Here is a 25,212-nt window from a genome sequence, read left to right on the forward strand (position 1 = left end):
CACAGTGTGAGCTTGTAGATCTTCTATTTTCCAAAGATTTTAAAATATTTTATTTGAAAACTTGTGAAATGGGACATTCTGCACAATAATTACTTTTATTTTTTCTACTTTAGGTAGCCTAAATTTTGATGTCGATACTTTTGTACTTTAGAGTATAGAGTATTTCTATATTGCAGTATGGATACTTTTACTAAAATATTTGAGTACCTTTTTCCACCAGTGCTTGCATGCGGGTGTCGCACGCTGAAAATAGCCGATCTACAGGCTCGTACAAGCTTGTAGATCGTGTATGCTGAGTGTATCATGTATGCTGGCTTTAGTATTATTATTATTTTATTATTATTTTTAAATGGCATTCATACAATTACCATCCTAAAATGTTGATGCCCTCACAGTCACCAGTATAGTAAGACAAACGCGTGCGTGTGTTGCACGCTGCCAACAGCGTGCATAAAGTTTCAGGAAAACTCCTGGCGTCAGGAAGATAGCTGCATGGGGAGTAAACAAAAAGCTTAATTATCTGGAGAGAGACGGTTGACCCATATACAAACTTACATGGCGGGGGTTGAACTCACACCCATTGATTTCCAATTTCCAATTAATAATAGTAATTAGCTGTAGCATATTTCAGGCTGTGTGGGCGGGCGGGTCGATGGGGAGGGGATGGCAGCCCCAGATGGATGACATAGTTTACAGCCCACATGGCTTCCTACGTATGTTTGCATTGTGTGACACACTGACTTACTGACTGTGTTACGTACACAGAGAGGGATGTGAGGGCCGAAATGTCCATGCAAATATAGTAGTTTTAGAAGTAGACGGAAAGAAAAAGAAATTATTGAAATTGGGGTTAGGGTTTGATGTTTAAAGCAGGGGGGTCTTCAACATGGACCCTACTAGAGATCTTTTTAGAGATCTATTTTTTTTACATTTTCTACCCTTGCATCACTATTCCGAGGCAGATCTTCAAGCTCCAAGCTCGTAGATCGGCTAGTACCAAGCCAAAGGTCAAGTTCATTAAGTATTGAGGCTTTAAGTGTTCAAATGTCTGACTGAAACAAGCCAAACAAATAAATATATAAAATAAAATCATTCGTAAAATCACTGTCGTAAAATGTTGCTGTCCTCTGCTAATTTCATAGTATAGATTAAACATTGACTTGAACCTCTTGACCACTCGTCTGTCCATCTCTCATAAGCAATAGTTGTATTGCCATGGAATGTTCTCACACAGTTCAATTCAGTTCACACACACGCACGCACGCACGCACAAACACACACACACACACACACACACACACACACACACACACACACACACACACACACACACACACACACACACACACACACACACACACACACACACACACACACACACACACTCACTGCACACACACACACACACCTTACGGCCTGTTCTCTCAGGCTATCTCTCTCATCTCCGCCTGCAGTCCCAAAGCAGATGGGGTCTGTATAATGTCATGAAGCAGTTCTGTGGTCCATCAGCAGTGTTCGGTATATGCAAAACATCTTTGGAAAAATCTATTCTTCCCCCTAAATATGATACCATAATGGTCGGCGTGTAACAGAATGAGAGGGAAATGGAATGGTGGTTCACCCACAAAACCTCTTGATTGAGCAATTTCCTCCTGTTGCCAAGAGACGCTCACACCGGCCAAACCTCATGACAAATAACCCATTAAGACTAAACTCCACTCCACTGTTACCTCTCTCTCTCCCTCCCCCTCTCCCCCTCTCTCCCTCTTCATCTCTCTCTCTCTCCCACCGTCCATCTTTTCTTCCTGCTCGCTCGTCCGCCCGGCAGTCAGTGGTGGTTGTTTATGGACCTCCACTCAGTACTCTGTCTCTCTCTCTGTCTCTCTGTCAGTGCGCTTGGATTCTTTGCATCCAAGTTGACATAATGGATAAGAATTATTCATCGGCTCTCCGTTGGGCCCAGAGGAGACGGAGCTCCGATGTAACCTTCTAACATCAGCGTCTCACTTTATACTTTCTCCATTCACACATATATTCTTTTTTTTTTTTTACATCTTAAGCGATGTGGAGCCTCCTTAGTGCGCTGCAGAAGAGCCAGATGATGGCGTGCATGACTGACCTCTGGCTGAAAGTAATAGTCCATGTGATGTACTGTACGGTCAGGAAGTGGCTTTAGAGATGACACATGGGCCCGGGTCCACTCCATACCCACTCAGTACATCTGTCTTCTCTTTATAGCGCAATGCCATTATCTATCACACAAGTACCCCTTTTATAATAGTTCTACTGGGCTATACTCATGGCAAGCTGAGCTATTGCACTGTAAGAGAAGAATCGGAATCTTCCATGTTGTTGTGTTTTTGTGGATCAGACTTTTTTGATTAGTTGGTTGATTGATTGAAATCTTTATATATATGTGCAAACACATGTTTGTACATATTTGTCCAAATGCTGGTCAACTGCACCTACTGTATATCCTGTATGCTCCTACATCCTGTAAGCTCCTATACAGTAGCTGCACCTATGCAATCTGGGAATCCATTTGGTAAAAACAAAGAGAAAAAAATCCCTTTGTTTTGGCCTCTTGGAATCAGCAACTCTTTGTGTTGAACAACCAGAGCAGGGAACGTTGGAAAGACAGATGAGTTCTGGAGTGCTTCCATAGATCAACACATGTCACACACTGTGACGCTCAGCACTATCTCCCCGCCTCGCTATTGGCAGCATGTTCCCATGGCGACTGTCCCTTCAGACCAATCATTGATCATCCTCTCTCTGGAGAGCATGCTCCCTATTTTTTATTCATACCCTGGCATCACATTGCTGTGTATATAATTATGAAGAATGATGATGAAGTTTTTAGTAGTTAAACCTCTATATATTGTGATAGTCATCATTGCTATATAGTCATAGAGTGTTTGTTCAGTAGCAGGGGTCCTTGTCTTAGGTCAGATTCTCACCTAATACTTCGGTAGACTCAGATCCGTATGGGCGGGGAAATTGGGATTCTTGCATATTTAATTGGCTGCGGTTTGCCTTCACACTGTCATTCGCAGCAATTGGAAACGCAGCAGGGGGGACCTTTATCAATGTGTTCCATTCATAAACTATAGCCTACACAGTGAAATCTATGGTGATAAAATTACACTCATAACGTGCATGTGTCGTGCTGTCTGGGACCCCCCGCCCCTCTCTCTCTCTCTACGCACGCAGCCGCCACACACTGTTCTTTTGGGCATGCAGCACAGCGCTGCATGAGCGCACTGATATAACTCCCCAGTCCCACACAGTGACAGCACTCCATGTTTACGGCACGCACAGACAGACAGACAGACAGACAGAATAGTATGTAGGCTATAATACACTGCAGTGTTTTTATGTGTTTTCTTAAGCAATTGATTAATGTACACGTCCTCATTTCGATCAGGGCTTCAGTCTCCTTATTCGACCACGTCTATCCACAGTAACGGGACATCTTTGCGCTGCGTAAAATATGCCTTCTCCGTCTCCAACTGTGTTCAGCTCCTCACCCGCCACATTATGTTTGCTTCATTTCCTTTATTTACTGCGGATTGCATTCACACCTGCACCGAATCGTAGTCAAGTGCGATTCGAAGCGAAGCGAAACCCACGTTTTTGGGCGGAGTAAAATGCGGTTATTTGCTGCGCATTAGGATTCGAATGAGCCTTCACACCTGCCAAACGAAGCGCACTTTCTGACAATGCGCAGCAGGATTCTTTTAATCGCAGCAAAGCTCTCTGGTATGAATGTGACCTATATGGAAAATGTATTTTGTGCAGTAAACAAAACTCTCAGAATGACTTAGGTGAAAAAAAGGAAACATAAGTACAAGAATACAACTAGAATACACTTCATCAGCATTAGGTTGATCCAAGATTATCAAAGAAAAAAAATCCATAGACAATTAAGGGAAGGGAGCGACGGAGAGCTCACACAGCTTTGGCCGTGACCCAGACAAGATGATCTTGTCTTTCAAGTTGACCAGTACACTTGGAATCACATGGTTTAATAATGTATTCCTTTAAATCATATTTTGGACCAATATGTATGGTCCAATGTAAGCAAATATTGTGTTTATGCAACACAGCTTTTAAGGGATTCATCTTTGCATACACCACCAATGTCATGATCTTTGGTTCATTTAGAGTTTTAGACAGTACTCACATTTTGTATACGTAAGTAAAAGTACATATACCACAATGAAGAATAGAAATACAATGACATTTTGAATACCAGACTTTGATTAGTAACAGAGTATGTTACTAATAAAAGTCAAAATTAGCTTGAGTAAAAGTACAAAAGTATTCTTATTAAAAAAATATACTTAAATACTGAAAGTAAAGTGTTCACATGTTTACAAATGTATAAATATTAATAGCAGATCTACAAGCTCACAATGCATTGCTTTGTTACACGTTGTGAGCTTGTAGATCAGCTTTTTTCAATACATAGGATTGTAACTAAAGTTTTCAAATAATTGTAGTGGAGTAAAAATATAAAGTATATATTTAATACTCTCTCTCTCACACTCACTCACTCACTCACTCACTCACTCACTCACTCACTCACTCACTCACTCACTCACTCACTCACTCACTCACTCCAGTAAAGTAAAAGAAAATGCTCAAAAGTACCCAATACCTGAGTAAATACTTTACACCACTGTGAATTTAATACATTACATTTAATGTTGTGCACTCTCCAGGTGCTCCACATTAGCAGGCTGCCTGTGACAGACATTGATACATGTAGGGCAACTCTTTGACAGTGATGGTGGAAAGTAACGTACTGTACTTAAGTACACTTTTGAGGTAATTTAACTTAACTTGAGCATGTTCATTTTTCAATACTTATATTCCAATACATCTCAGAGACAAATATTGTACTTCTTTGCTCCACCACAACCATTTGACAGCTTTAATTGCATGCTACTTCATTTTGATTATTAATGCAAAACATCCACATTATCAGTCGGCTAAATGCCAGGATATAGGAGTCCCTCCTGGCACAAAACCTTTTCAGGTGGGGGTCCGCAGCTAAATAAATCTGGGGGTCCTTGTTTGAGTGTGTGTGTTTGTGTGTGTGTGTGTGTGTGTGTGTGTGTGTGTGTGTGTGTGTGTGTGTGTGTGTGTGTGTGTGTGTGTTGTTATAATAGGTGTCCTATTATTGCTTTCTGAAGTAGGAACCTTTATTGCTTAGATAGGAACCTTGCTTATACAGGTGCGGGACGCACGGTTCCTGTTGTTGGTTGCACTAGACAGAGCTGACAGGTTGTTTATACTACTCTGAGCACGGGACTTTTATAATAAACTATTGCCCGGCTGGGCTAAACTACAATCCTCTTTGGGTGATTCTTAACGAAAAGAACACACTTTTTTTTTTAACAATATATTTATTGATTTTTTTTTTTTTTTACAAACAGACAATACAACAAAACAATACATAATACAGACAATACAATACAATTACTTAAAATGAAAACCAAACAAAAAACCAAACAATAACATATAAGTACAGTATAATAAAATAATGGCACTTAGAATGGTATCAACAACAACACAAGACCAAACAGCTGCAGAGAATACAATTAGACAATTTCCACCATTAAATAAGATAAATCATTAACCGTAATATATTGGATAAACCTTCCCCATATCTTATCAAACATCTTCTGTTTATTCTTCAAAGTATAAGTGATTCTTTCCAGAGGAAGACACAGTGATAACTCCCTAAACCACTGAGCAATACTGGGTTTGCCTATCTTTTTCCACGATAAGGCTATAGCCCTTTTGGCTTGTAGTAAACATAAATCCAGGAATCTTTGTTCGCTACTCTGAATCTTATGGCCAGGTGGGTAAAGACCTAATAGAAACAGTTTTGGGTCAAGCTCAATATCTATCGACAATATCTTCTGAATCTCCCTCCTCACTTCTTCCCAGAATTATTTCACTCTTGGACATGCCCACAGACAATGGAAAAGTGTACCTTTGTCTTTACTACATCTGATACAAGTATCTGGAATATCTGCACTAAATTTATTTAATTTCTCTGGAGTGATATAAACCCTCATCAGCCAATTATATTGCAACAGTTTTAACCAAGTGTTACCCGTCTGGGATTGAGCATCCATACAGGCTGAGCTCCACTCTTCCAATGTCAATTCCTCTTGTAGATCAGCATTCCATGCACTATATTTGGATTCAGAGGATTCAGGAGAGAATTCTACTAACATAGAGTATAAATCAGAAATTAAAGGGGTTTCTAAGAACACACTTTTACGTGTGTGTGTGTGTGTGTGTGTGTGTGTGTGTGTGTGTGTGTGTGTGTGTGTGTGTGTGTGTGTGTGTGTGTGTGTGTGTGTGTGTGTGAGAGTGATGATGCATGGTGTGGGACAGAGAGAGCACCGTGTGTAAGCTAGTTGGAACACAGGATTTAATAACCACATCAATCTCAGGCGTTTGTGCCTGGATGCAATCCGTGTGAGAGCAGAGGGACATACCACTGTTCTGGACAATACTATATACTTTATAGTTATACTATAGAGGTCGTCGGGTTAACCCGAGAATATTTGGTCGCGGTTCCATCCACAAGAAGTGACTCCGAGAACGTGTCGGAACCACTACCGTATGTCTCGGGGCTGTGACACTGCAGTGAAATGACAGTTCCACTCATTCCCGAGTGGACCTGGCGATTGGCTGTCACAGCTGTCAATCACCCCCGTCATTTCAGGGCGTCGGGTTTGTACGGGTACGTTCCAATCGTCTAATAATACATTTTTACGGGTCTTATTTGGGTACGGGTCGGTCAGATTGGACCAGTGAATACCTCTATTTTATACATGAGAGCAGATAGATATTCCGCTGTTCTGTATCTGGACAATATACAATACTTTATGGCTCTGAACAGTGTGAGAGCAGAGGGATATGGTGGAAGAAGTTCATAGAATAGTCATTATAGTATTTATTAATTTAATGTATTGTAGCCTACTGTACGTCCATATCTAAGTTGGGAGCTTGCTACCCTGCATGGAGGTGGCAACACCACCTGTTACAAACCCCCTCTCAAACAGCTGAACCACAGCTGATTCACATTCATCTAGGATATTTCTAAAGTGCTGATTATGGGTGTGAGTAAGCTACAGAATCGGCAGATGTTAAGGGTTGACTGCAGCTGTGACACATTCGTATTGGGAGGCTTGAGGCAGCCATGCCATTCGTTATTGTAGCCATCATTGTAAATTAATACAGAGAGGAACTCTGTATTAATTTACAATGATGAACATTGGAGTCCTGCGTGCATCTGAATCTTAGGCAACATCAAAAACTTCCATTACAATACTGCTTTTCTGGACAATACATATTATGTTTTTCATTAGTTTAAATTTTGTCCTCATTTTCAGTTTAGTTTTACTGTTTTTATTAGGCATTTTTTGTATATGACAACTTCAGAATATCCTTGACAATGATAATGAGTTATTCAGTTATATAAAATGAAAGATAATGACAGGTAATGTAAATTCCACATACAATACATAATAAAAAATATGTGATAAACACGAAAAAAACAAAAAACAGTTAAACAATGGCAAATGTGAACAGACAAACAAAACAAAGACAACCCTTGCTCTCAAACTTTCCCAACACGTTGTTGTAAATTAACTGAATTACAGTTTTTTTTTTTTAACTTACATTTTTATTGATTTTTCGAAACGGAAAGACAGAAGAAAACATACAGTACTCACAATAACACCACAAACATACAAAAAAGAAAATAAAAACATAATGAAAATAAAAAAGACATCGACATTGCATTTCAAATTTGTTACATTACTTTTTTTTTCTTTGTTCATATTTTGATTTTTCAGTAAACAGGTGGGTCACGTAGGGCATCACAGTACATCGTAATTTTGATACAAGTCCTTTGTTACATTTCTTGTTATTAATTGTCACAGTGTACAGTTACAGTTCCAGGAGAGTAAGGGAAACCTCTTTGAGTAGTTTCAGAATATCTTAGTTTGTTCGTTTCCAAGTATAGGATTCATGATAATCACACAATCACAATCACACAATAAAACAATAAATAAAGTCTTTACAAAATAACTATTCCCATGTATAATATCCATTTCAGCCAGTATCTAAAACTTTTCTGTGCTTATCCTAACGGCGAAAGTAAGTTCCTCCATTTCATATATGTTTTGTACAATGGCTGTCCACTCTCCTTTCTTAGGTGGGCTTTTATCCAGCCACTTCTTGGTTATAGCTTTTTTTTGCTGCCACTAGCAGTATTTTAAGAAGGTATTTGTCTGGGGTATTAAGGTCCTCTTGTTGTGATATCAGGATGACTGAACCCAAAATGCAGAGTCACGACAGTATGTTCAAATATAAAGGTATTTATTAAAGCAGACAAGCTGACAAACAAAAACTAGCTTCAAGCTCAGGAAAACCCAAAAATGTCCAAAGGGCAGAAAATGCCAAAACTGAAAATAACTTTACAAACACGAATGCAAAGCGCAAAATACAAAGTCCAAAAAATCAAACCTCAGAGGAGCACACGGAACCAGGAACACACAGGGGACATCGACAACATCAAACTATGAACTGACAACAGTGTTTTGAAATGAGTCCAGTTATGTAGTGAGCAGGTAAATTGTCAAAAGCCAAATTCCAATACCCCAAATCTCGGCAACTCGCTCACTCACACTTGGAGTTACGGTGAAATTGGTGACCTGCCGCAATATGTGACCCTCTTGTGGACTTCACATAACTTACAGTACATGGAGGTCTTTAAATACGTGGCCTGAAAACCGCTAGGTTGAACTCTGCTAATAAACAAACCACAAAATGTACATTCGGACACTGACATTATGTGTGTCAACACGATTGTCACATATTTCAGCAGGTCACCGATTTCACCGTAACACGGCCATGCTGGAGTGACCGAGTGTGAGTGAGCGAGTGGTCGATATTTTGGGTATTGGAATTTGGCTAAAGTGTTCACAGGTGGGCTGACGAGGGAGTTGGAGACAGGTGAGTGCAGGGACTGAGTGAGTGGAAGGGAAAATGGGAGTGGCCAGGGCTGACATGGTCTGTGGAGAGACAGATCCTAACACCTCTGGTATGTTACACAGATAGACACTTGTAAATTCAAATTCAATCTCAAAACCCATTATTGCGTTAATGTCTGATACTATTTCTAGCCAGAATTGTTGTATTATTGGGCAGTCCCAGAATACGTGGAAGTGGTCAGCCATTGTATTGTTACATTTCCTCCAACACAGACATTTCTGTTTAAATGAGAAAAAATAAAATAAAGAAAAAATACTCAGTTCCTTTTTTTTTTTTTTCTTTCCAATGTTCTATCTATTGTGTAGGAGGGGTTAGCGTGCACCTATTGAAAATGGTCAATGAAGGGTTGCCATGTCTGGTAAAAATCTATCTTCACTCCCTCTCAATTCAAAGTAGAGTAGAGAGTAGTAGTGCATAACATCTTTCATAAGTGTAGTGTGAGTGGGAACCTGTGCTTGTTTCCAATTCAACAGTATCAGTCTGCGAGCCAGTAGGGTCACATATTTTACCATGTTATATTGGAAAGTAGACAGTTTGACCCCGGGCCCCCTGACCCCCAGAACTGCTGTCAGTGGATCCGGGTCAAAAGGTCTTCCAACAATGTCTGACAGTGATTTAAATATACTTTGCCAATATGATGTTAGTTTAGTGCAGTGCCAGAACATATGAGCTAGAGTGGCCGGCGACTGGCCACATCTGTCGCAGGCTGGATTCACATTTGGAAACATTCTGTTGAGTTTTTCCTTTGACAAATGTAACCTGTGTAATATTTTAAACTGTATAAGACCGTGCCTGGCACATACTGAAGAAGAGTGCACAAACTTTTGAGATGTAGACCATTGCTCGTCAGTGATAGATATTCCTAAGTCGTTTTCCCAAGCAGTTTTTAAATACTCCAAGGAGGCATTATTATCTAAACATGAGGGAGAATTATAAATTATAGAAACACCTCCTTTGAGCAATGGGTCAGGTAGAAATATAGATTCCATTGATGAGTTGGGAGGTATGTTTGGAAATGAAGCAGTGTGTTGTGTTACAAAATGTCGTATCTGTAGAAATCTAAAGAAATGTGATTGGGGTAAATTGAATTTGCGTCGTATTTGTTCAAAGGTCGGAAATAACCCATCAATATAAAGATCTTTGAAGGAGTGAATACCATTTCTATGCCACACTTTAAACAATGAGTCAGAAAGGGACGGTAAAAAAGCATGGTTAGCGACCAGAGGTGCGCGCACAGAACCCGGACAGAACAACCGAAATGCCTTCGTATTGAGAGCCAAATTTTGAGAGAATGCCAGACTATGGAATTCTTTGGCAACTTAGTATATCTTGAGGCCACTGGGGAAAAGATTAAAGCTGACAACGATGTTGGAGGACAACATTGACCTTCAATAAATGCCCATGTAGGCAATTGATCTTGGAGCCAAAATGAGAGCGCACGTAAATTACACGCCCAGTAATAGAGTTTGAAGTTAGGTAATCCCATTCCGCCATCTGATTTACGCCTCTGCAAAAAATCCTTCCTTATTCGGGGGTGTTTCTTATCCCAAATGAACTTGAAAAAAAGTGTTGTTAACAAAAATTGGAATACATTGGAATAGAAACAGATATTTAGGGAGGACATTCATTTTAATTATATTAATTCGGCCGGCAAGTGAGATAGGAAGGTTCGACCATTTTGTTAAGTCTTGTTCAGTATGTTCAAAAAGTTTTGTATGGTTTTGCTTGAACAAGTCATTAAGTACTTTGGTTACTATGATTCCTAAATAACGAAAGCTGGTTATAACATTAAATGGGTGAGAGCCAAAAGTTTTATTGCCTTGTGTATTGATAGGAAATAAAACGCTTTTGGAAACATTGACTTTATACCCCGAAACCCTACCAAAACTTTCTAAGGTGGACATGATACTAGGAATAGATGTGGAAGGTTTGGATATGTATAATAATAAATCGTCAGCGTAAAGTGAAACTTTATGCTCTCTATCTCCTCTGAAGATACCAGTGTAGGTGTCTGAAGCACGCAACGCAATTGCAAGCGGCTCAATAGATAAGGCAAAGAGCAGTGGTGAGAGAGGGCAGCCTTGTCTGGTCGAGCGATTCAAAGGGAAGTTTTCAGACCTGTATCCGTTTGTATTTACAGAAGCTAATGGAGAAGCATAAAGTGACAGGGTCGAGAGGAGGAAGTCCCACTCGACCCTATCAACGGCCTTCTCCGCGTCAAGAGATAACAGTATTTCCGTATCTTGGGGGGTACTACTGGGAGAATATATAATGTCGAATAGGCGTCTAAGATTAAAAAATAGATGTCTATCTTTTATAAACCCTGTTTGATCAGTATGTATCACAGCTGGGAGCACTTTTTCCAAGCGTGTAGCCACAATTTTTGCTAAAATTTTAGCATCAACATTCAAAAGACTCAGAGGCCTGTATGAACCTGGATTAAGTGGGTCTTTATCCTTTTTAAGTAGAACAGAGATGCTAGCTTGGTAGAAAGTTGGTGGAAGGTGGCCGGCGTTGAGAGATTCATTAAACACTTTAAGTAAAAGGGGAGATATGAGTTATGTAAATGACTTGTAAAATTCAGAGGTATAGCCATCGGGTCCTGGGGCTTTTGAGCACTGCATTTGTGAGATTGCCTGATGTATTTCATCTAAGGTAATAGCTCTTTTAAGTTGAACCTTATGTTCTTGACTAATGGAAGGTATGTTTACATTTTCTGAAAAAGTATCAATCAAATTAGAATCTCCTAGTGATTCCGAAGTATACAAATCTGAATAGAAGCGCTTAAATACATCATTAATTTCCTGCTAATTAATAGTAGTTTGACCAGTGTTTGTATTGATCTCCGTAATTAATCTAGAAGCAGCTGATTCCCTAATTTGCAGTGCAAGTATTTTGCCCGCCTTATCCCCGTGTTCATAAAACCTATGGCGTGACCGAGTCATCAAATTAGTTGTCTCATTTGTGGATAGGAGATTGAATTCGGCTTGAGTCGAAACCCTTTCTCTGTATAATTCAGGAGAAGGAGATTTTCAGTTTAGTTTTGATTAGTTTTTCATTTATCTTTTGATTGTTTCATTAGAATTTTGTTTTCAATTTGTAACTTTTATATTTCACATGTATGCCTATTATTTGCCCAATTTCTAGATGTAATGAATTATGTATTACTCGGCGACACTGCAATTGAGTTTGCTCATGTAATTTCGAGAATGAAAAGTTTAGTTTGTATTCGTTTTTTTTCCTTTTTAAATATGGGGTAATCAACATGCCCAGATTTTTGAAAATAGCAGATGGCATAGACTATTTTCACTGCATTTGAAGAAGGGTATTGGCTATTGACAAAGACTAATAAAGGACGTTTTTCTATGACTTTAGTTGAAGATATAGTTATTAGTATTAACAAATCAATGCAAAAAATATATAATACAATTAAATAATTTAGTCTGATTATCCACTTGAGCCCTGTTTTATACTTTGTCATACATCGGTGTCGCACAAAATAACTTAAGTAGCCAATCTTCGCTTATCTCCTATTTGTTTTTACATTGAAATCGGTTAAATTAATAGCCTGATAATAGCGTTGCTTATTTATTTGCTTAGCTTGCTTTTAGGGCCAATTCATACTCCTATTTTACCGCTGTTTCGGCGCTGTAGTGCCGAAATGATTTCGGCTCGTCAGAAATTTTCAGTAGCACCGAAGAGCCGACTTAAGACGGTACCCGCCCCCCCGAACCTCAAATGACGTCAAATTGTAGGCTCTACAGAGCCGAACCGACTTTTATTCGGCTCTAAAATAGGAGTATGAATCGGCCCCTAAAGGTAAATCACTCTGGACAAGAGTGTCTGTTGTGGTCATAATAACAGCCTCACTTGCATCCATCTGAATATGTTGCACTGTCAATTAAACCAGTCAGTTAAACCGTATAATTGCCACGCAACTAATGACTCACACAGTCAGAGAAACACTTTGTGTAAGAACGTGTTGTAGAATCTTATTGAGAATAGTAGAGCATTATGAATAATTTGTGTTAATTAATATTTGTGTTAAATGTCTGGTTACCAGTTTCCTCCACCCCATACAGCTGTGACAGTGATAGTACTGGGATTCCAATTAAATGCATCATTAAGCATTGCTAAATACAAGCAATGGCATAAAACAACCGTGCAGTAGTACCGGTTTAGTTCTGTCATATTAAGATAACTAAGTACATTTACTTAAGTACAATTTTGATGTATTTGTCAAGATTCAATCCATCCCCTGAGCAAGCAGGCAGGCTATGTATTCTGTAAAAATGTCAGCAGTGCTTTACACCACTTTAGATGCCTGGCTCCTTTGTACATAAAGGAGCAGTAGCTCCACTCTCTAAGATAACCGTCCACAACCCTCTTCAGAAAATCCATTTCAGACGCTACTATTTACAATTTACAATTTAGGCATTTAGCAGACGCTCTTAATCCAGAGCGATTTACATTTAAGCAAGAACAAAAGCATGGGAATACATCACATAAAAGCATTTATCATGAAACATGCGTAAGCTAAGAAAGTAACAGTGGAATATCATAATGAAACTATACATACACTATACATATAAACTATACATATTTACTACTATGCTACTACTATCTGCCATCTCCTTCTGTCAGTCATGAACCCATATTTGATAACCATAAGTAAGAGTAACAATGAACATTGTCTGCTAGATCGACAGTGTTGTCTTTTTCTTGCTCAGCTCTCTTTTAAAGGCACTAAAAGGTGATGCACTAAAGTTATAATTTGGTTTGAGTTGATTTCATTTGTATGTTTTATGGTACTGTCTATCCAGGGTGTAGGCTACTCAAATTTATGATGATGTTATATATTTGCTTTACTGAAAAGTCTACAGACATATTTTCTGAAAGTGCGTCTATTTGTCTATGGGACCCGGAAACTACCGGCAATAGCAGGCGAAGTGGCGATATTCGAAAAGTGGGCGGTGGAACGTCGCCCGAAAACATGAAAATATTTTATCTTTGGACGACATCGTCAGGCGATAGCCAATCAAATTCATGTGTTGCCTTGTTTACCTTCCATACCCTATACGAGGACATACAGTAGGTAATGGAGATTAGGGTTTCCAATAGAGTTTGGGTTTCCAATGCAACAAGTAAAGAACTCAGGAAACCTGCTTCCTTGAAGAAGAGTTCTTGCACTCGAACCGTGTTGCTGAGTAGTCTGTAAGATTTTAAGCCAATTGTTTGACCACACAAAATGTTGATGCCAATTTAAAACTAATGTGTACAGTGGTCTCCCTCCTCAATTGTTTTTCCATTATATTTGCTTAACCAATAAACCCTGATGGTACTTTGTCATTATGAATAGTGAAAATAACAGACCGACAAGCTTGCAGTGCATCCCAATTTTGTGAGAATTCAGAACATACGCGAGAGCCAGAATGCAAGATACCGTAGTTCCACAACCTTTTCAGCAAGCTCATATTAGGTTCTTGGCAAATGGCGACTATACAATTTGTAAACCATCAAATCCTTCCCTAAAGGAATTATCACACATCAGAGCATGTTATGCAGCTCTTCATTCACAGCAGACAGTGGTGTTCTATGCCGGCACGCTTGCTGCTCCTGATCAAAGTCATTAGTCAATTGATTTGGGCTGCTGAATAATTGAGGCAGTGAGGATTCAGACATTGACTGTGATGGCTCACTAGTTAAGAGAAATAGAGAATACTCTTCAGGAGGAGGAGAGAGAGGAGAAGATAAAGATGGGGAGCGAGAAGCTGAGAGAAAGAGAGAGTGAGAGAAGGATAGAGAGCAAGAGATACATATAACAGAGTAGCTACCTTTAAACACAAAATCAACTGCTATTTGTGTACGATGATAAGAGCGCCCCCACTTCACACGGTGGGATTTTTTCTTATCCTGATGATTACATGTAGGCGTACAGTAGGCATGTGATGTTTCCAATATGCCATATTCACTCATTATGCTGGGGACCCCCTGGAACGCCTTTGAGGACCCCCATGGTTGTGCCTGGACCTCACATTGAGAACCACAGTGTTAGGCTATAATATCATAACATACAGTATGTACGAAAAACATTGATGCTGTAGTATGATCAAGTAGTACTAGGTAGGGCATTCATTTATAATTAAAAAAAATAATATGGAGATGAGAGGTTTCTGCTCGTCAGAAACGATATAACATAACATTGATACATTTTACAATAATCTCCATGCTTCCCTATTTACTTTTCCATCCCCAGGTTGCGAGAGTGACTTCTGGGGCCCTCACTGCAGCAACCGGTGCCAGTGCCAGAACGGGGCGCGGTGCAACCCCATCACGGGGGCGTGCGTGTGCACGGACGGCTGGCAGGGCTGGCGCTGCGAGGAGCCCTGTGAGCCCGCCTTCTACGGCAAGACCTGCCTGCTGGACTGCCAGTGTCTCAACGGAGCCACATGCCACCACCAGACAGGAGAGTGCCTCTGTGCACCAGGGTACACCGGCGTGTTGTGAGTTTCATAAACACTGTTGTCAATCGCTAGTTTAAAGTCTTTTTAAAATCGCAATGATATGTGTTTCTTAAATTATGGTCACATTAATTTTTTTTTTTTTTTTTAAGATATTTTTTTGCGGCTTACGCCTTTTATTGTTTTTTGAAGGGACAGACAGTAGGCTGACAGGAAACGGGAGAGAGATGGGGGGATGACATGCAGTAAAGGCCGTGTCGGGTCCGGGAGTCGAACCCGCGGCACACTGCGACTGGATTACCAGTCCGGTGCCCAGACCGTTACGCTACGGCCTGGGCCTGGTCACATTAATTTTAAAATGAATGATAAAGTAAGGCTACGCTTATAGGCCTTCTACTGGTTCTACCGAGTAAAGACCCGCCCTCACTGTTGTTGAAGCCAGTAACATTCATTTCCGGTTGCATTTCTGGACCGGATATGGAAAGATCGCTGTAAAATAAAATTTTGAAGCAGACCGGGAGCATACATACAGTATCATCTTTGTCGTGTGGAAACCGTTATTCAAAGGGGATCAATGCAAAGGGGATAATGCAACAAAAGTTGCTTGTAGGTGTGCATCCTTTTCAAAAAAAAACATTCAAATACAAAAACGGCAAAAGGAGCAGATCTCAAAACACAATGCTTCACGGCGCATTTCAAGCTTGTGGATCTGCTACTTTTGATATTTTTGTGTGGTGCTGTAGTATGATCAAGTAGGGCATTAATTTACAAAAAAAGACACAAAAAGTTTGAATATAGAGACAATCTCAGTCTCAATGTCCAAGATGCCGGACAAAGGGGACAGGGAGAGAAGCACAATACTTAGCGAGCCCTACCCCCGGCTCATAAATACATTCAATTAAATTGTTACCGTGTTTACAGCATAAATTTAATTTAATTGGCACAGTGTCACAGTGTTTACAGAACACTTTTTTCTAAATGTGGTTCCTCTCTCTGTGGTCTCTGGTTGTGTCTTGCGTGTAGCTGTGAGGAGCAGTGCCCCCCAGGAAGCCACGGCACCCTGTGTGAGCAGCGCTGTCCCTGTCAGAACGGAGGCACATGCCACCATGTCACTGGAGAATGCAACTGTCCTGCTGGATGGCTGGTACTGTACCCCCACATCACACACTACATTATTAGAATGCACCTGTCCTGCTGGATGGCTGGTACTGTACCCCCACATCACACACTACATTATTAGAATGCACCTGTCCTGCTGGATGGCTGGTACTGTAACCCCCACATCACACACTACATTATTAGAATGCACCTGTCCTGCTGGATGGCTGGTACTGTACCCCCACATCACACACTACATTATTAGAATGCACCTGTCCTGCTGGATGGCTGGTACTGTACCCCCACATCACACACTACATTATTAGAATGCACCTGTCCTGCTGGATGGCAAAATCGATGTTGATGTCACAAGTATAGTAATAGAAACGAGTGTGTGTGTGTGTGTGTGTGTGTGTGTGTGTGTGTGTGTGTGTGTGTGTGTGTGTGTGTGTGTGTGTGTGTGCATGTGTGTGTGTGTGTGTGTGTGTGTGTGTGTGTGCGTGCGTGCGTGCGTGCGTGCGTGCGTGCGTGCGTGCGTGCGTGCGTGCGTGCGTGTGTGTGCATGTGTGTGTGTGCGTGCGTGTGTGCATGTGTGTGTGTGCGTGTGTGCATGTGTGTCTTTCCAGGGTTCAGTGTGTGCCCAGCCGTGCCCGTTTGGATCCTATGGAATCAACTGTTCAGATGAATGCACCTGTCGTAATGGAGGCCTGTGTGACCACATCAGTGGCCAGTGCCAGTGTACTGCAGGCTACACTGGAGACAGGTATACTACTTTATGTACTGTACTATACTGTACTGCAGGCTACACTGGAGACAGGTCTGTACTGTTCTGTACTGCAGGCGTTCTCAACGTTTTTGGCTGGGGACCCCCAGAAATGCTTTGGCAATGTCTCTGGACCCCCGCCCCGCCCCCTCCCGGCCCCCAATATAAATTGACTGCTACAATAACTTCATAATAGAGACAATACACCATAAATAAATACTGAAAACAGATATAATCATTAGGTAAGGTGTATGCATGTACTATGTGTACTATATGTAAACTCTTCATTTCCACTTTCCAGCCATTCAGTTGCAAAATATATATATATATATATATTTTTAATAATTTGGGGACCCCCCCAAAATAATTTGGCGACCCACGGTTTGAGAACCCCTGCTGTACTGTAGTATAGTGAGAACCACCCATTGGCAACACCGTCACAAATGGGTGGAATGTTCCTTTAAGACAAGTCAAAGCTAGCCGATGCCTTTGCATCATTCTCTACACGTACGCACCTACACACATACAGCCATTAAGAAAGAGACAAATTGCCCAATTAAAATGTCTCCGTGTGGAGTTTCGTTTTGTGTCACGTTTAAATCACGCTGACTTCTTCCGGCCCTTATCTGCGCTTAATTCCATTAGAATGTGCAAGAACTCAATCTCACAATTATTCCATGTCTGCTAATTCACCTGTCTCTGCACAGTGGAAACCAATGGAGGTAATTTACTGATTCAATTGTGAACAAACGACCGAGGAGAGAGAGAATGGAAAGAACTAGACAGAAAGAAAGAAAGAAAGAAAGAAAGAAAGAAAGAAAGAAAGAAAGAAAGAAAGAAAGAAAGAATCAAAGAAAGAAAGAAAGAACGAAAGGAATGACTTCGTCAGGTCAGCAGGATACTTTGAAAGGACAGTGTGTGAGATGAAGGTAATAAAAGTCTTTGTGTGTCAGAGTGAAATAGAGTAGGAGGAGGAGGTGAACATATTACCCATGGTGCTTTAAAGGAGCCAATTCAACTTGTCACACATTGGTATTAGGGGGCATGAGAGAGCTGCATAGAATGTCATCACTCATCATCACCATAAGGAGAAACAGGAAAGAATTATGTGAGGAAAGTCTTCGCCTCGTCATATGAGAGGTTGGCCAAGCATTTCGGTCACTGCATGCTGTTTTCCAAGGCTGCAGGCGTCTAGTTCCAGACAATAAAAAACACAATTGCTTTTTTGTCTAATTGATAATTAGAATCATACAATAATAAGAACAACAACAATTTAATTATCCCAGCTGTACTTGTCCTCAGGTAAAAGGGCCAGGTAGGCCTACTAATAGAAATAGAATCACCATAAGCAGCCGGCAACCTCAAGGCAGCAAAGCGCAACACCACTTTTGGTCAGTAATCTTATTCAGTAAAAAGGATACACCTTTGGAATGCCCTATACCAACTGAAATAAAAGGACATTATGTAAAAATATGTAATGAAAAGGTTAAGCATTGGTTGAAGTGCAAACGCTAATATTTTAAGCACATTTTAAAATGTTAAACTGTAATTTGGGAATGTTATTGCTTTTGTACTTTAGATTAGAGCCTCTTGCATGTCCTATTTGTAAATGATTGTTTTTAGGTAGATTAGGTAGATATTGTATAGAAAGGCCTAACCAGGGACTGGGGTCGCAAATTAGCCTCGACTATAAACCTGCATGTACAATGCAACAGTTTCGTGTTATATAAAGATCTGATCACCTGGTAGATCCCACCCTCAACCTACTGTATATTTCAGTTGACTGGGGTTCCCCGGGGTCTAGACTTTGTCCCCTCCCTCTATACCGATTATCATTGCTGAACTGGTTCAAACTTAGGTGGGAAAAAAAAGAACAGAACAGGTTCAACACCAGTGGAAAGGTGGGCATATTTTAGGTGATATCCACCCACTGGTTCTGTATCCTTGTTCTTGTGTCATGGTGTCAGATGCCAGGACGAGTGCCCGGTGGGGTTCTACGGTCCCCAGTGTGCCCACAAGTGTGACTGTCAGAACGGGGCCAAGTGTTACCACATCAATGGTGCCTGTCTGTGCGACGAGGGCTTCAAGGGACCCAGCTGTCAGGACCGCTTCTGTCCGGCCGGTCTCTACGGCCTTGTCTGTGACAAGTACTGTCCCTGCAACACGGCCAACACACTGAGGTTGGCAACAAACACTGTACTTCTGTAACACACAGCTAATGTAACAAACACTGTCCTTCTGTAACACACAGCTAATGTAACAAACACTGCCCCTCTGTAACACGCACCCCTGTAGTAACTCTGATGACTCCCTAGGGGTGCCGGATCCCTTGTCGAAGACCCATGATCTAATATGTTTGGGTCAAAAGAGGAAGGGAAGTCCTCACACTGTTTAAAAGCTCCCAGTATAAACATGTATTAATGTTAACAACGTTTCAACCCTAGCTGGTCTGCATCAGGTCTAACCTGACTTGATGAAGGGTTGAAAAGTTGTTAACTTTAATAAATGGTTCTACTGGGAGCTATTACACAGTGTACAGACTTCCCTTCCTCTTGTACAGTATGTACGTATTTTAGTTACAATTTGTACAATTTAGGCATTTAGCAGACACTTAATCCAGAGCGATTTACAGTAAGCAAGAACAAAAACATGGTAATACATCAAATACATAAAAATACAGTGGAATCTATATAATGAAACTATGCATAGTTATAGAGTGCTATGTCTACATAAAATGCTATCTAAGTTACATAAATTGAGCCTATGTATACGCCTGTAAGGTCGTCGAGGCTAGGTCAAGTGCTACGGGCTAAGATGGAGTCTGAAGAGGTGGGTTTTCAGACAACGGCGGAAGTTCAGCACCTATACATTTTTTTGTTGGGATGTGCGTGCTAACCATGCTTCCCCTTTGGACTCTACTTCTAATATTTTGGAGTGACATTGACAGTGTCATTCCTCCTGTCCCCGCAGCTGCCACCCTCTGTCAGGAGAGTGCACATGTGTGGCGGGATGGTCCGGGCTCTACTGCAACGAGACCTGTCCATCAGGCTACTATGGCGAGGGTTGCAAGGAGCCGTGTAACTGTGACAACGGAGCGGACTGTGACGGAGGCACCGGAGCCTGTGTGTGTGCACCTGGATACATGGTGAGTAATAGTACAACTCATGAAGAAGGTAGTGCACGCACATCAGTAGCCCAGGTGCAAGACAAACAGAAATATCGAAAAGAATAATAGTCTATGAAAAAAAGCTCCTATGAAATGTAAATGCTCGTCAACGGTTCGATCTTATTCGATCTTCATCAGGACAAATATGTCCTGATGAAGATCGATTAAGATCTAGTGTGGAGACATTCTATTATTCTTTTTGCAGTACAACTAGAACTACAAGTACTACTAGAAGTACAACTCCCCTTCTGACAGAAAGTTGGTGGCAAGGGCACTGCCCCTTTCTGACAGAAAGCCCTCAGGGAGAAACTTATCCTTTCTGTGCTGAGATCATGTGTACCATCTGAAAGCCACATTTTGGTTGAAGCTTGGCTGGCTAAGCTTGAAAAACACATTAAACACATTAAACACAGAAAACGTCTTTCCTCTCCTGCCCAGTAGTCTACTGTATGTTTGGTTGACTTTATGAATATTAGATTAACAGTTAATTAAACAGATAGCATGTTGCGTGCTGTGCTTTAATTGGCACAATCAATGGTGATGTTGAAATGCAATGCAAGCCACGGAGCTTAGAAACTGGCTAACGGTGTTTGGCTAACAGCACATGGGGGGGGGTCCTAATAAGCATAAGGGCCAAGTAGGCTATTAGGTAACACATGTACTTCATACAATGGTATAGAATACTATGTAAGTTATACAACAAAATAATGTAGATCAAATAATGCTATTTTCCTCATCTTGCCCTTGATTACCCCATTTAAAAATCTAAAACTAACACTAAAACTAATAAAAAATAAATAAACCTAGACTAAGCATTTTCACAAATTAAAGACTAGCAAACCTGTCCCTACTACATGTGTATAGGTGAGGTTGTGACGCTTTGGTGGCTTTGAAGCGCATGAAGCCCTCCTGTAAAGCTTGCATAGACATAAATGAGACTATAGAAACATTCCATGAATTTTTGTTGATTTATTTTATCTACTGCAGCAGCAGTCATGACAAACGGACGTGTTTTGGCTATCACGCCTTCATCATCCTTAGCTAGGCCTGAGTAGCGGAAACACGTCTTTGGCTTTTATAAACATTGAACCAATGAAACAAAATGACACTTGTGTGAAGTGAGGGGCACCTGGTAATGTTTGTTTAATGTACTCTAAACAAACATTAAATAAGCCATAAACCTTTCTGCCACATGACGTCATTCCGAAAGCCAGACGTTGGAGGGTCTAGCGCCCCTCAAAAACATTGGGTCCATTGAAACACAGGCTCTTTTTTCCACTTCTTGAAAAGTAACAGTTTTGAACGTACAAGGTTTCTCCCCGACAGAGACATGGCACTGTACAGTACATTACAGATCGTTAAAGGATCGGTTCGCCACTATAACATGGCATCTGTCATGCTTTAGTATGATATCCGTTCATGAAAAAAAACTAAATATTTTCATTTGTCGATACAGTGGCTGACAACGTCTCATGCAACGAGCCGAGGAAGGGTGCACTCATTTCCATAAATGACAGTGACTGCATGCACACAGTGAATGCATACCATACTGTACACTCAAAGGCACCTTACATCCATCTATGTGATCTGGGTACGGTTAAATAACACCATCAATCAACATGCAGATAGATGTCAATGCATTATAGATGCACATACATGCTTGCCTTTTATATCCAAAGAAGAAAGGTGTGTGGAATATTGATCTTCTCTCTGTGCAATAAGAATGGTGCCCCAGCTGGAAGAGATGTTGTCTCTGTCGGGTGGATACCTCATTATGTGTAAAACTGTTACTTTTCAGGATTAAAATTAAAACGTATCAAAAGTAGCAGATCTACAAGCTCAAAATGTGTCGCTTCACGCCGTATTTTGAACTTGTGGATCTTCTACTTTTGATGCTTTTTGTTACACTGTGGAATGATTAGTAGGGTGTTTTTAAATTACGCAAAAACAAAAAGTATAGAATATGGAGATAAGAAATGTGTGCCCGATATGCTCCAAGATAAAACATATCCATATACTTAGTGGTATAGTGTTTGGTAAAATGTGGGGAAAAAAAAAAAAAAAAAAAAAAAGATACCACATGCTGTGCAAACTTTGTACCGGTTACTTTTCAGTCACAGTGGGGCCTCCCTATAGGGGGACACTCTGGAGGTACCGTAGTCTCGTGTAGCCAGATTTTTGTCTCCTGCAACCGCCATACAGTCTGGAGCAATGGAAGCTCTGATCAACCGCCATACAGTCTGGAGCAATGGAAGCTCTGATCAACCGCCATACAGTCTGGAGCAATGGAAGCTCTGATCAACCGCCATACAGTCTGGAGCAATGGAAGCTCTGATCAACCGCCATACAGTCTGGAGCAATGGAAGCTCTGATCAACCGTCATACAGTCTGGAGCAATGGAAGCTCTGATCAAAAATGTTATGATCAGAGGATAAAGCGGATGTGACACCTCCTCCCTGCTTCCATTTCGTCTTTACAGTCACGCAAATTATAAGTCATCTCTCATTCTCATCTCAAGTCATTCAGTTATTATTATTGTGGAATAGTGGAATTACTATGCAAGACTACTCGTACTACAGCATGTGCCCGAATCACCAATGTAACAGCAGTCTCTCACACGGCGGGACCGAACTTCCCACCCTAAATTCAATTCAACATAATGACTTGGTTTAGAAAGAACAAAACAAGAGACATGATTACAAGGTCATTGCAAGGGATTTTTGCCAAGCTTGATCTTTCAAAGCTTTGGTCGGTGTCTCCTGGGAGGATGATGCCACATTGTTCAGAAATGTGCGTCCCCTGAAAGTGTTTCTGTAACTCATGAAATAATTTGATGTATCCTCTCATTCTGCAGTATATAAAAACTTGTATTATACTGCTGGGTGGAAAAACGGAAATAGAAAAATTTACTTGTTAATGCTTTTTATTCGTTCAGTATTTATAAAACTCACAGACACAGGAGCATTTTCGCTCCCAATCTTCCGCTGCAGTCTGAAAACGCACCTCTTCTTAGCCCATAGCACTTGCCGTAGTACTTGACCTAGCCTCGACCTCCTACAGGCGTATGAAAAGGCTCAACTTATGTATCTTAGATAGCATTTTTTATGTAGACTTAGAGAGCAGTTTATGTAGACTTATAGCATTGTATGTAAACATAGCACTGTATAGTATATATATGCATAGTTTCATTATATAGATTTTCCACTGTTACACTCTTAGCTCTTACACTCTTACTGTATGATTCATGATAACTACTTCGTATGTATTTGATGTATTGCCATGATTTTTTATTATTTGTTTTTGCTTAATGTAAGTCGCTCTGGATTAAGAGCGTCTGCTAAATGCCTAAATACATTGTTGCTCAATTTGTGTACTGTAGTATAATGTAGTTTCTGCCTGACAGCGATAATATTTTTTTGTTCCCATTCATTGTGTGTGTGTGCAGGGTGAAGACTGTTCACTAGGGTGTAGTGCAGGTCTATATGGTATAAACTGCACCTCCTCCTGCTCCTGTGAGAATGACATATCCTGTTCTCACATCGATGGATCCTGCATCTGCAAAGAAGGTAATTGCTTCCATTTTCACATTGTGCTATGGAATTTATTAAATTAATTTGGGTGTATGTGCATGGTGCCGAAAGTACAAAAAAATACCTACAAATTGTACTACACTTGAGTAAATGTACTGTAGGCTACAGTATATGTAAAGTAGTTCATTAGTTTACACCACTGCTCACAAGAGCATCTCTCCTTCTGAACTTTCATCACCGCCTCCCAACAGTTGAACAAAACATCAGTACAATAAGCAGAAAACCGTCTTCAACAACCACACATCCATTACAGTATTGGAGTGTGTTTGACAGAAACATGTTCATGCAGTTTGCTGACATGGCTCGGTGCAGTATATGGCTGCATTTAAATATTTACGCTCACGTTTCTCAGCCTCCCGCTGTGGGATGTTGGGTAATTGAAGTGCTGACACATCTTCTGAAGGCTTCACATGTGGACCCAGGAGCTCTGCTTATGAGAGGAGTTGGCGTGGCTTAATGTTAAGACCCTTTAAATATGATCATGAAAGGAGTCGTCAGATTGTGACAGGTTATGAAAGGTTAGTTTCCTCATGCATTAGAAGGACAATATCAGTCAGTTACACCATGACGTTGTCCATGGCCATTGATCCTCCAGGGGTCTTAATCTCATTTTCTAGCTCTCTACACCAAATGACTTCACCAATAATAGCAGATGTACTAGGTCACAACGCTTTGATAATGTCAAAGAAATGAAAATGTGTATATTAGAATGCTTATATGCACGGTTCATGTTGAGTAAAAAGCCTTGAAAATCCATACAGTCCATCTTAAGAATGTAAATCAACTATGAGCCCCTGTGTTAAGATATTGATCGAGGCCATAACACAATCCATTAGCCCTTTCGTATTTCTTAACCAATGCTCCCTGACAAATGACCCTTTCTAGACTAAAACATATTTTATACTTAACAGACAGGGTGCGTTTTTCTGAAAAAACGCTATTAATTGGTCATTTTAAAAGTGTTATATTCAGTCAAAAAGAAAAACATTGATGTGCACTGACTACAGCAGTGGTTATCAGACATTTTCATGTCAAGGAATTATATTT

At 40.5% G+C, this 25,212-nt stretch overlaps 1 protein-coding gene across 1 annotated transcript in view; it reads left to right on the plus strand.

Annotated features, from left to right (window-relative positions):
• Positions 1-25,212, plus strand: part of LOC310855215 (uncharacterized protein) — a 114,518-nt gene that overhangs the window by 22,035 nt on the left and 67,271 nt on the right. The window contains exons 6-11 of the mRNA XM_083760136.1: positions 15,344-15,590; positions 16,572-16,692; positions 17,273-17,409; positions 19,377-19,589; positions 20,380-20,554; positions 24,021-24,141. Coding sequence (XP_083616262.1) covers positions 15,344-15,590; positions 16,572-16,692; positions 17,273-17,409; positions 19,377-19,589; positions 20,380-20,554; positions 24,021-24,141 — 1,014 coding nt within the window. The remainder of the gene's footprint in view (positions 1-15,343; positions 15,591-16,571; positions 16,693-17,272; positions 17,410-19,376; positions 19,590-20,379; positions 20,555-24,020; positions 24,142-25,212) is intronic.

The sequence above is a fragment of the Protomyctophum parallelum genome, assembly GCF_964188405.1.
Source record: "Protomyctophum parallelum genome assembly, chromosome: 2".
NCBI classification, from domain to species: Eukaryota; Metazoa; Chordata; class Actinopteri; order Myctophiformes; family Myctophidae; genus Protomyctophum; species Protomyctophum parallelum.